Here is a 12,146-nt window from a genome sequence, read left to right as displayed (position 1 = left end):
CCCCAGTGTTCCTTGTGTAAAAACCTCAGGGACAATTTCACTTTATCCTGAATCTGAAAAGGTTGAAGCAGTACAATTCAGGTGATTTTGAATGGACAACATTCATTCAGTAGTCTCCAAGATGATCCGAGATGAAAAACTAACTATAACAAGTAACTTGTCTATATATTTTTTCTAAAGTTTAGATAGTTTACACCGCAAATATAGCTGCAAACAGCTTTAATAGAAAATGATTATTTCTTCCTGTGATACAATGACAGCAGCCATGTTTGTAAACATTACACAGAGGCAGGCTTATCTGTATCTTGATCACTAAGCCTGTGGAAAAAAACCTAATCCCCCCTCCTCCCTCCCTCCCCTCTGCCTCTGAAATCAATGGCTAGTAACACCTCCCCCTCCTCCTGCCCAGACTGAGCTCCCATGACCCTTTGCGACTGCCAAGGCTCTCTGAAAACCTGTGGGCGTGGTTTATTTAGTTTATAGGGAATTAGAGTATTAAAACAAAAACAAAAAAGTATTTGGCTTGAGGAATGCCCTATAAACAATAGGAAAGGAACACAATTACGCAATGAGTAAAAGTTCACCTCGGATCCACTTTAAGTCTTTTCTTTTCTCTCTTTTCAGAATACAGGGGCTATATCAATAGGAAAGGCCATTGCAGTCCTGAGAATATTGACCTCCACATTCCTGGCACTCCAGTGGGCACAACTACACACCACGATCCTACAAAAATGGATACTCAAAGTCTGGAACAAAGAACTTCAGATCCTTAGACAAGAAGTTGTGAAAGTATCCCTCATCTGGTGGCAGAATCCACCTCATCTATCCAGGGAAGTCTATGGCCTCAATTCATCAAACAATTTGCGGCAAAAATCTGCTTTTCGTTAATTTACCGCATGTGAAATTTACCGAATGCTTAGTAGTATTCAGCAATTTTTTTAGTTGTCCGCAGTTGTTCGTTAAAAGATCGCTAGTGTTCGGTAATGATGCGGTAAGCATGCAGTAAATATCGACACTAGCAATCTTATCGAACAAAATACGTTTTCAAGTGCATTGTGGGTAAGAAAGGTGCATTGTGGCTACGGAGGCTGGCTAAAAAGCTTTTGGTGCTACTAGGGGTGTGTTCATATGTGCTCCATAACAAGTAATAGTTACAATTTAAAGAGAACCTGAACTGCAAATAAAAAGTCAAAATAAACATGTCATACTTACCTCCTGTGTAGTCTACTCATCAATCTTTCTCCTCTTCTGCGTCCTGTTTGTACTCTGTGATCAATGGAATTTTTTGTCCGCCATTTTGAAAAAAAAAATGGCCATTACCCCATAACAGCTTCCTGGTCAGCACACTGTTACACTGCAATATTGCCCACTTGAGCCATAGGGAAACATGGGCATTAGCTTTCACATTCAGTTGTAATTGACAGCAGCTGATATATAACTGACAGTAACTGGTATATTTTAGTTCTGACAAAATATTGTCAGAACTGGAAGGGATCACTGTAAGAAGAAAATGGTGAGTTTCTGAGAGGAACTGACAGCCAGGTAAGGATGTAATATTGATTTGCAGCTACATCATGTGTTTATTTTAAATAACTTTACTCAGTTCAGGTTCCCTTTAGATACAACAACAGCAGAAACATAAATAAAGACAGGGCAGTGCAGGCGATATTGCGCTTGGAATTTACCACCCTGACACGCCCCTTTTCTGCTTCTTGAATACTAGTTTCGGAAAATGTACCGCACAATTACCGCCAGAATACCGCACGCACAATACTGACATCTGATGTCACCTATGAATACTAACTTCCGCTAAATGATAGTGCTAAATTACCAAAAGCTCAATAAGCGTTCGGTAACACTTCATGAATCAAGGCCTATGGAGTTATCCATCCCAAAAGACAACCACGACAGATGGCAGCTCTTGGGGTTGGGGGGCCCACATGGACTTTTGCACAATACAGGTCCACATGGATCCAGAATCAATCCTTGAACAGCAGAGAGTTGGTTGTAGGCTGTATGGCAAGCCCTTCAGCGTACAGATATTTTGATATTATGTTACTGTACGGACTGACAGCAGCAGTATCATAGCATATATAAATTTAGGTGGGGGGAGCTTTTGGGATGAAACGAGAAGACAATTGTTTTGGTCCCAGACTTGCCGGATTCCCCACTAGGCAGAGCAGAATTATGAATGCCTAAGAGCAGTACACCTGAAGGAGTCTTTGAATTGTCTGGCAGACTATTTCAGCCGATCAGCACTCACACATGACAAATGATGTCTGAACAATGAGGTTACAGGGACATATTGGCTCTTTGGGGCACCCCAGAGGTGGATTTGTTTCTCAGCAAATGCAAAATATTTTGTTCTTTATGCCCACAGTACAATCCTTTGACTCTGGATGCGTTTTTGGTGGATTGGGGATTGAATCTAAATCTGTGTGGTTCCTCCACTACACTTATTACTGCAGGTTCTGAACAAGATCCGGAGATACCAGGCCTGAGCTACTCCAAAAGAAGCTCTTTGTCCCCTAAAGACGATGGTTTGCTCTACAGCAGAGTTTAGCAATAACAGAACCTATCCTGTTGCCGGATCAGCCAGATCTCCTGACACCGGGCCCTGCTCAGCTCAGACTTCTTCATCTCTCCGCATGGAACCTGAGTGGTGGGGTATCCTAAAATCAAAAGGATTTTCAGATAATCTGTCTGAGGCTTTGATTCAGAGCAAGAATACAATAACGAAACAAATATATCATAAAGCTTGGAGGATATATAATGCCTGGTGTACAGAGTACCCCAGAGACATTTTACTATCAGCTTCAGTCCAGCCATAGACCCTGAACAAGCATGCAGCAGATCAGGTGTTTCTGACAAAACTGTCAGATCTGGCAAGATTAGCTGCATGCTTGTTTCTGGGGTTATTTAGACACTACTGCAGCCAAATAGATTAGCAGAACTGCCAGGCAACTGGTATTGTTTAAAAGGAAATAAATATGGCAGCCCCCATATCCCTCTCACTTCAATTGTCTTTTAACCTCCCTGGCGTTCAATTTTTGCGGCCAAGCGACCGCGGGAGGGAAATTTCTGTTACAAACTTCTTTTATATAGTGTGACCAGCACTAGGCTAGCTACACATGTGCCCCAAGTCCCCCAGCACCGCTCTGATCCCCCCGATCACTGCTGGCTATATTTACCTATCCACGATCCCGCGAGAACCGCAACAGCTTCTGTCATTGCTATGGCGATGATCGGACATAATGTCTGACGTCATGCGCAGTCCTGATCCTCCCCATACCGACACCTGGAGGCTATTGGAGAAGCTGCGCTATTGCCATTGATCGGGGGCTACATGTAGCTAGCCAATTGCTAGTTACGTGATCTAAAACAATTTGTATTAAAAAACCCACCCGGGGCCATGCGATCCCCTGCGGCGGTATGGACGATCTGAGCTCATCCATACCGCTCAGGTGGTTAAGGTTCAAACTTCAGCCATAAGTGCTTTTCAAGAAAGAAAACTGGCAGAAGAATTTTTTCTCAGTTTCTTTCATGCCTTAAAGAAACTAAGATTGGTTGTTCATTCCAAGCTACCCACATGCAGTGGCGAATCAAGGGGTAATAGCGCCTGTGGCAAGCACTGAATTTGCACCCCTATCCAGTTATCCTTATTAAGGTGGCCATAAATGATACGATTCTTCAAACGATCAATTCTCCAATTCAATTGTAAAATCAATTGCATTGATCCCTTTTTCAGATCAATTCCATTAATCTGACTGAATTGGATAGCAGCTATCCTTCCATTAGTGGGCCTGAACGATCGTTTCTGCCCACCTTAAGAAAGATTCCCAAATGTAAAAAAGGGCCAACCTGCTGTGGTGGCTTTCAGGTTATGTATTAGTATCCCACTTTTCCCATCCTGGAATAGGTGCGCCAGTACAGGTAACCAGATATAGGTGCAGCCAGTATAGCTAGCCAAGAATAGATGCCCAAGTCCAGGTAACCAGGTATAGGTGCAGTCAGTACAGGTAGCCAAGAATAGATGCCCCATCCAGGTAGCCAGATATAGGTGCAGCCAGTATAGGTAGCCTAGAATAGATGCCCCATTCCAGGTTGCCAGGTATAGGTTCAGCCAGTATTGATAGCCATGTATCGGTGCCGCCAGCACAGGTAGCCAGATATAGGTGCAGCCAGTATAGGTAACCAAAAATAGATGCACCAAGTCCAGGTAGCCAGGTATAGGTGTAGCCAGTATAGGTAGCAGGTATAGGGGACACTGTGGCCTCCACATGGGCCCCCCTGCATGGCTGGAGCGCAGAGGTTGGTGTGTAATAAACTCACCCGATCGCTGGCTCCAAACGGTGTCCCCTCTCTCTCCTCTCCCGATCTCTGTATGATGCATTGTTACTACGGGAAGAGAAAGAGAATGACTGCCGGCGTGGGACACGCTACATGGTGAAGCAGTCGGGTGAGTAATTGCACTCCTGACAGCTAATCCAGTCATGCAGGGAGGCGGGGGGGTGCATGTGGAAGGAGGGAGGAATGATGTTGGCCCCATTCCCACTGCTTTCCAATAACACTACTTTCCAATAACATAGGAGGTACATTGCTGGCAGTTAAAGCATTTACCTGCCACAACGTACCTGGGTACGTGTTTGGCAGTAAGGGTTAATATTTGCCTCAGAACACAGAGTAGGGATGACCCAAGAGCCAAATATAGTGTAGTATGTACTGGTGGTAAAAATGAAGTATAAGAGCTGGTTCACACAGGCTTCTGCTCAGCGTCTCGTTCAAACGCTGTGGTTTTTTTTTTCCAAGAATGCTGGCGTTTAACAGCTTAGCTTTTAATGGCTTTCCGGAGAGCGCTGTGTTTTCTGTGATTTTGCAGCAAGAGTAATAAGCTATACTCACAAACCAGGGTTACCTCAAAGGCAACCACTGTATAGGCAGGTGGGGAGATTTGACCTGACTCCACTCAAAAAAGTCGCTCTCCGTAGATGTGGAAAAAAAGGGTGTAACACCCCTCTACCAGGGGTGACCTTGATATAGCGTAGTATGGATACATAGGCACCAAAAGGATAAAAGTTTTTTTAAAAAGGTTAAAACATGAGGAGGCAGTGGTGGGCGTGCCTCCTCCAAGCAGACACAAATATTGCCAATGCGTTTGTCAAATAGAACAAGGTTATTTACATACAACAGGGGACAATGCAACACGTTTTACAAGTTTGAGCTCGCTTCATCAGGCAATAACAGAGTAATAGCAGATACAGTGTTCTCCCCCAGAATTTTTTTCCAGCTGGGTGGCATGAAAATCTAGCCGGGTGGGGCGAGATGAGAGAATACAGGGTCGGCACTTTTCTGCACAACTCTGTTTACAGCAGAGGAGGTGGTGAGCCAATGACAGCCGGGTGCTCACTAAAACTAGCCGGGTGGAGCACCCAACTAAAAGAGCCTGGGGAGAACACTGAGATATGGTCAGTAGAAGTGGCAGGCACCTCTGTCATGTTTTAAACGTTTTAGATACTTTTATTTTTTTGGTGCTCTTGTATCCATAATATGCAATATTTGCCTCTGGTCTCACTTAAATGCCTGCCGAACAGAATTTGGAACTTTTCAGCATTCTGCATCCATGCAGGACTCCAGGCACCTCCTGTAGGTGGGGATTAGTTGGATAAGGCAGTAGGCAGTGGTCTTTCTTAACATCCGTGTCGGGGGGGGGGGGGAGCTTGAGGGGGGAGGAGTGTAGACTCCTGTGAGTACAAAGGAGAAGAACTCTCTTGGTGAGTATGTGGGTGTGAAGTTGATGAGGAGGAGCAGAATTGAGTAAGAATGGTAGTGGCTGGGCACCACGCGGAGCTGATGTAGAAGCAGATGCCGCCTCCTCTCTCCTTCCCAGATAATATAACATCTCTATCAGGCTTGGAAGAGGCTAATGTTTGGGAGATGTAGTGGGTTATCTGGGATGTTATTGTTGAGCCAGGAGCTGAGTGACAGGAGCTCATTGAGCTTACTTGGGAGGGATCGGACGTTTGCTAGAAAGATGGATTGGATGGCCGGAGGATGGATAGTCCAATGAGAGCCCCTGCAAGTCTGCCTCTGTGGCGCTCTCTGCCTCTGTATCAGCTCTAGTGAGGAGGCGGATGTGGCCCCAGATGGACTTCTTTAGGGCCCTGGCATCAGGGAGCACAGCTGATCGGTGTTCCCAGCAGAAGTGCGGTGAGGGGGAGACGGGGGTGCGCAGGTGGGGGCTCCGTATAATGGAGGTGGGAGTCTGGCCATGCGTTCCTTGGGAACATAGTACATAATTGGAGAAGAACATGGCCCAGCAGACTATGTAGGGAGACAGATACGTATGCAGGCCATCAATAAACAGGAAACGCAATAGCAGTAAATAGTCGATCGATATTCAATAACTAAGCACCAGATGGGGAATAAAGCAGTCAGTCACATATTATGTAGGCCTCCAATATAGGTAGCCAGATTTGCCACATATTTGGTAGTCACCCCCATATAGGTAGCCAGATGTGCCCCATATTAGGTAGCTACCAATATAGGTAACCAGATGTATCCATTATTATGTAGCCCTCCAATATAGGTAGCCAGATGTGTCCCACATTAGGTAGCCACCCCCATATAGGGAGCCAGACGTGCCCCATATTGGGTAGCCTGGGTTGGGTAGTTGTATGGCAATTACTTCAAGGGGGATGATCAGGATAGTGACAGATGTACTGTGACCTCCTCTGTAACAAAGTATGTCCACTCCGACCTCTGCTCTGCTCAATATATAACAACAATCACACGATTACCTCTTCCATCCGTGCTTTCCCCCACCTCCTGCAACTTCTCCTCCTGCTGTTACGCCTCTTCCTCTCTTTGGATGGCAATCTCACATCTCCCAGGTGGAACGCACAGCCTGGAAATAATGAAATATTTCCAGGCTGTGCGTTCCACCTGGGAGATGTGAGATTGCCATCTTGTGGTGAATATGCTAACTGCATCCTCTGTGTAATCCTCGCCACTCAGCCATCTAATACTATTAGTGTTGCAATGTTTCTCTTCATTGAACAAAATCTTAATTGTACAGATGCATTTAATTGCTGGAGACGTAGTATGGATGTGTCACCATAGTTACAGGAAGTTACAGTTTCTTACACCAGGAAGAGACAGAATTTCTGGAGAATATGTCTGGACTGGGATGTCCATTTTAAAAGGAACCCGAGTTGAGAATCAAACACGGAGCTCTTCTCCTCGGATTATTATATGGTGGATGATAATGATGATCAGTGAACAGGACAGACAAGTTGGGTGATGTCTACAAATACAATCTACAACAAGCTCTCCAGTCAGGGTCAGACTGCCCTTGTGACTTTCCTCCCCTCTTCCACTCTCCCTCCCTGAACCCTGATCTCAGCTTTCCTGTCCATACACAAACAATCAGATCCGGACTCGACCCTTAAAGAGGAACTCTTCTGTATTTATTTCATATTTATGTGGTTGTACAGCAAACTGAAAGCACAATGTTTCGGGCTACATGCCCTTTCTCAAGTGCTCAACCATCAAACAAACTGAAGCTTACATATAGACCAGGCATGGAGTACATTTAAAATCAGCGTCGGTAGACTTGGGCGCAGGATACAGCCGGTATATGGCTGATCCTGCTTTTGCACAAGTCCGGGCCGTGTTAATTACTATTCCCCCTCCAGGCCGCCATGGATGGTAGGGAATGAAATAATTCGGCTTTCAGCTATTGCTGGAGGCCAAATTATTGTGATTTTTAAGCAACCTCGGCTCCATCTTCTGACGGCGCCGACGTTACTCACTGAGCGCCGCTATAGACTGATTCCCATTATTGTCTATGGCTGCGCCCAAATCTAGCAGTGCTGAAAAGCACTGCTCCGCAGGCATGGGCAAACTTGGCCCTCCAGCTGTTAAGGAACTACAAGACCCGCAATGCATTGCAGGAGTCTGACGGCCACAGTCATGACTCATAAAGGCAAATGCATTGTGGGACTTGCAGTTCCGTAACAGCTGGAGGGCCGAGTTTGCCCATGCCTGATATAGACAAACTTATGTAGACACACCCCTCCCAGCAATTGCAGGGCGGGCACAACACTTTTCCAAAATTTTAACCCTTACTGTCAAAAGGACAAACACCAATTATAAGAAGCACCTTAAACTGAAGTCCTCGTTGAGGCCGCCGGGGGACTGAGATCCCAGCCTGTCCATCCACCAAGCCTCAGGCCTAAGCAACTCCTTTCTAAATCCTCTTCCCTCATGATGTTGGACCACTTCAAGTACCTGCCACCGAAGCTGGCTCACATTATGATTACATTCAGCGAAATGTCATGCTGGGGGATATTCCCTCTTTTTTCCCTCATCCTTTTCCCCTTTCTCTGTTAGTGATTCAGGATTGCGTATATTGCTCTTGTGTTCGTTGAGCCTTGTTTTGATGTCCCTTGAGGTCTGACCCACATAGGGCAAACCGCACGGGCACTTGATGAGATACACGACACCTCTAGTGTCACATGTGGCAAAGTCTCTGATGGGAATGGGCTTTACTGATCTCATGCTCTGGACATTGGGGCCCCTTATAATACTGTTGCAATGTTGGCAATTAGGACATGGAAAAGTGCCTTTCCTAGGGGTAGCCAAAAATAGTTGGCGGGGTAATTTAAACCTCCCAATATCGGCCCTTACCAATTGGTCTTTGATAGATTTACCCTTACGGTAAACAAATCTGGGTGGAACTCGGCAGATCTGGGCAAGCTGGGGATCCGCCTCCACCAGCGGCCAAAACTGCAGGACAGTGTCCCGCAGAATCGAGGACTCCCTGCAAAATGTAGTAATGAAATTTACATCAGTGTCACCATCCTCATCAGCATGTACTCTATACGTTCTCAGTGCTCCTCTATCCATTGCTCCCACCTCTTTGGCTAGTTCCTCACATCTTCTCTGATTGTAGCCTCTTTTCACAAAATCCTGAGTCAGGAGTTCGGCCTGTTTCCAATATAAAGTATCAACAGATGTGATACATTTCAATCGAATATATTGACTCTTAGGGAGTCCATTAATCAATTGTTTCGGATGGCAACTAGTGGCCAATAGGAAACCATTCTTGTCCGTATTTTTGCGATATAAATCCGCCTCGAAACCGTTGACTTTCAATCTAATTTCTATGTCGAGAAAGTGAAGCAACTCCGCACTATATTCCATTTTGAATTTAAGAGTGGGATGTTTCGTCTCCCGGGAGCATCCGAGGATACTGCAGATTCATTGACGACCTGATCATTGGTTGGACGGGGGTCTGAAGAGGCGCTTGGCCTGTTTTTCCATGAAATCAATACGAAACATCCCACTCTTAAACCTTAATCTTAATTAAGATTATTAAAGGACATTTTTTTGTGGTTGTGTTTTTATTTCATTTAACCCTTTGTGGAAATGGGTAAGGGGTACTTTGTACCCCTATACTCATTTCTCCTGGGAGGGGGTTGGGCATCTGGGGTCCCCTTCTTAAAGGGGACTCCCAGATGCCACCATGATCGCCCACACATCTTCCTGGGGCACCGGAGGTGGGGAAGAGCCCTTTGTCCATGGATTGGACACGGGCTCGGGGGGAGAGGGGAAGGCTTGGCTGCCCCTCTCCCCCGGAGCCCCCCCATACCATGGACCATGTGGGCAGGTATAGCTCAGGGTGCAAAACCCCAGTCGGCCGGGGATCCGCATTCTGGCTATCCCAGCCTGCATGGGGGACAAGGGGTTACAGAGACTCAGGAGGGGGGACCCCACGTCACTTTTTTTTTCAGATTTCCCACAGTCAGAACATTCCCCAAAAATACAATTTATATATATATATATATTGTTTCCCACTATCTTTTTAACATATCCTGCAAATTTGGTGTTGCTAGGATGTAAGGGGTTCTTGCTATTAACTGCTGGGAAATATTTCCCATGATCTGTCATTGACCGGCATTTAAATGTATTGTTTTTTTCTTTGAACTATTAAAATCAATTTTCTCAAAAAGTATAAGGTCTTTTTGAAAAAAAAAATTTCCCCTTTCTCCCACTTTTCTTCTCAACAAAACCTGCAAATTTGGCGATTCTGGCATTTAAGGGGGCTTTGCCATGAACCCTTAAATTCGGCGGGTTTTGAGCGATGGTAGCTGAATCCGAATTCGTGATCACGGGTTTAACACCCGTGATCACGGCCGAATTCGAGAGTAAAATTTGGATACAATGGAATTTGTGATCGGTATCGATCTTCAAAATCGACTTCTGGATTCATAAAAAAGTGGGTAAATTTGAATTTGTGATCTCTGGAGAGCACCACTGGTTCCTAACACTTAGGGCTCTTCACGTTATACAAAGTAATAACGCAGACTAAAGCACAGCAACACAAAGTATGTGTGATATTCACAGTGCTCACATTGCGTTGTGTGTAACGTGTAGCAATATTTAGAAAGTGCTGAATGCTGTGCATTCTCTGTGTTATTAGTTACGTTGGACTGTTTGCACATGCTCAGTAATGTTTTTGATTTTTTTTAAAAATGGGACGCATGCGCCGTTTTCGTTCTATCAGCATGCAACGAAAATGGCGCACTGCGAGAAACATAACGTAGGGCCATTTAACGTCACACTTCAAAAGTGACATGCGTTGCGTTAGGGGCACGATGTGTGACCATAATGTCGCATCAAACGCAACGTCCTAGTGTGGAAGAGCCCTTAAAGAAAGATAAGCTTATTATTACACAGCTGAATGGAAGGCTCATGGTGAAGAAACTGCCCGGACAGGAAAGCCAGCTTGTGGGCATATTTGCAGGGTGCTGGCACTCGGATGGTCGCAGGCCAGTTCCAGTACATATGGCACAATCTGAAAGTCAAGCTTTGTAGATGGTCAGGGCTGAGGTTTGCAGTGTTCATCATGACATACAGTATATAGTGAGTGGGAATGGCACACCATTGCCTGACACGGCGGGAGAGCAGGAAAAAATCCACCCAGTCGCGGTTGGTGAAGGTGACAGCGTGGTCCACGATGGTACCGGGAGCAGGGGAAACAAATGCTCTGGACACGAAGCAGTACAGATTGGTGCTGATCCTTTTCTGCACTACGATGACAATTATGTGAGGGGAATAATTTTCAAAAGTACCAAAGCAGGTCTATAACTGCGGGATCTCATAATTCTGCACTGTGCTGAGCTGTCCATCTGATACTCCATCTCGGTACACCACAATCTTCTCTGGCAGCGCATGATTTACCTCATAGTATTTCTGGAGAGCTGCCACAAGGCACAGCTTCAAGCCATCCATACTATCCTGATGTGGTAGCTGAAAGACTACACAGAAGTAGCAGAAGGTCAGGCAAGAATTTATACTAGCCACAACAAATCCTGTCACTGAGCGGGAACTACGGTCGGCATCATGGTAGATACATTCTGATCACCATTACATTTTTCAGGGGAATGTCCATCTGACACTCCATCTCGGTACACCACAATGTTCTCTGGCAGCGTATGATTTACCTTGTAGTATTTCTGGAGAGCATCCACAAGGCACGGCTTCAAACCATCCATTCTATCCTGATGTGGTCGCTGATGAAAGACTACACAGAAGTAGCAGCGGGTCAGGAAAGAATTTATGTTGACCACACAACAAAGCCGGTCACTGAACGGGAATTCCGGGCCAGCATCGTGGTCGATCCATTTCGATCACCATCAGATTTTTCAGGGGAATGTCCACTCCCCACAGCTCTCCTTCAAGCTTGCAATTTACCTGCAGATACATTTTCTATGCGATACTTCTCAGTTTTGTTGGATTAGAGATTGCTTTCACATTCCCAACTTGAGAAGGCACAGGTGTTTGTACGCAGGACAAGATAGTGTCAACTAATCACAACGCTTTGCGGCTGTTTGTGGCGGTGCGAGTTTGGTCTGTCAGTGTGAAGCAGTACACTACTTACACTACGTGATCGATGTATACACATGCAAGATGTTTCTTAAAGCACTTTATGCCTCCAATTTAGCAATGCAATGTGATTTCTGCCCTTTAGGGATTGTAACCCTACTCTGCATCAAATACAGACTTTTCCGATTGACTTTTGGCATGTATCCCACTCCTCCACGCCCCCTCCAGGTGTTAGACCCCTTGAAACACCTTTTCCA

General features: G+C 45.5%; 1 protein-coding gene across 1 annotated transcript in view; it reads right to left on the bottom strand.

The window, feature by feature from the left end:
- LOC137537135 (uncharacterized) overlaps positions 1-12,146 on the bottom strand; it is a 171,530-nt gene that overhangs the window by 49,363 nt on the left and 110,021 nt on the right. Inside the window, exons 13-16 of the mRNA XM_068259265.1 lie at positions 11,435-11,587; positions 11,153-11,321; positions 8,689-8,821; positions 6,798-6,840 (exon numbers count right to left, since the gene is read on the bottom strand). Coding sequence (XP_068115366.1) covers positions 6,798-6,840; positions 8,689-8,821; positions 11,153-11,321; positions 11,435-11,587 — 498 coding nt within the window. The remainder of the gene's footprint in view (positions 1-6,797; positions 6,841-8,688; positions 8,822-11,152; positions 11,322-11,434; positions 11,588-12,146) is intronic.

The sequence above is a fragment of the Hyperolius riggenbachi genome, chromosome 10 (assembly GCF_040937935.1).
Source record: "Hyperolius riggenbachi isolate aHypRig1 chromosome 10, aHypRig1.pri, whole genome shotgun sequence".
Classification (NCBI taxonomy): domain Eukaryota; kingdom Metazoa; phylum Chordata; class Amphibia; order Anura; family Hyperoliidae; genus Hyperolius; species Hyperolius riggenbachi.
Note: the sequence above shows the minus strand (reverse complement) of the source record. Positions and strands in the feature narration are given on the sequence as shown.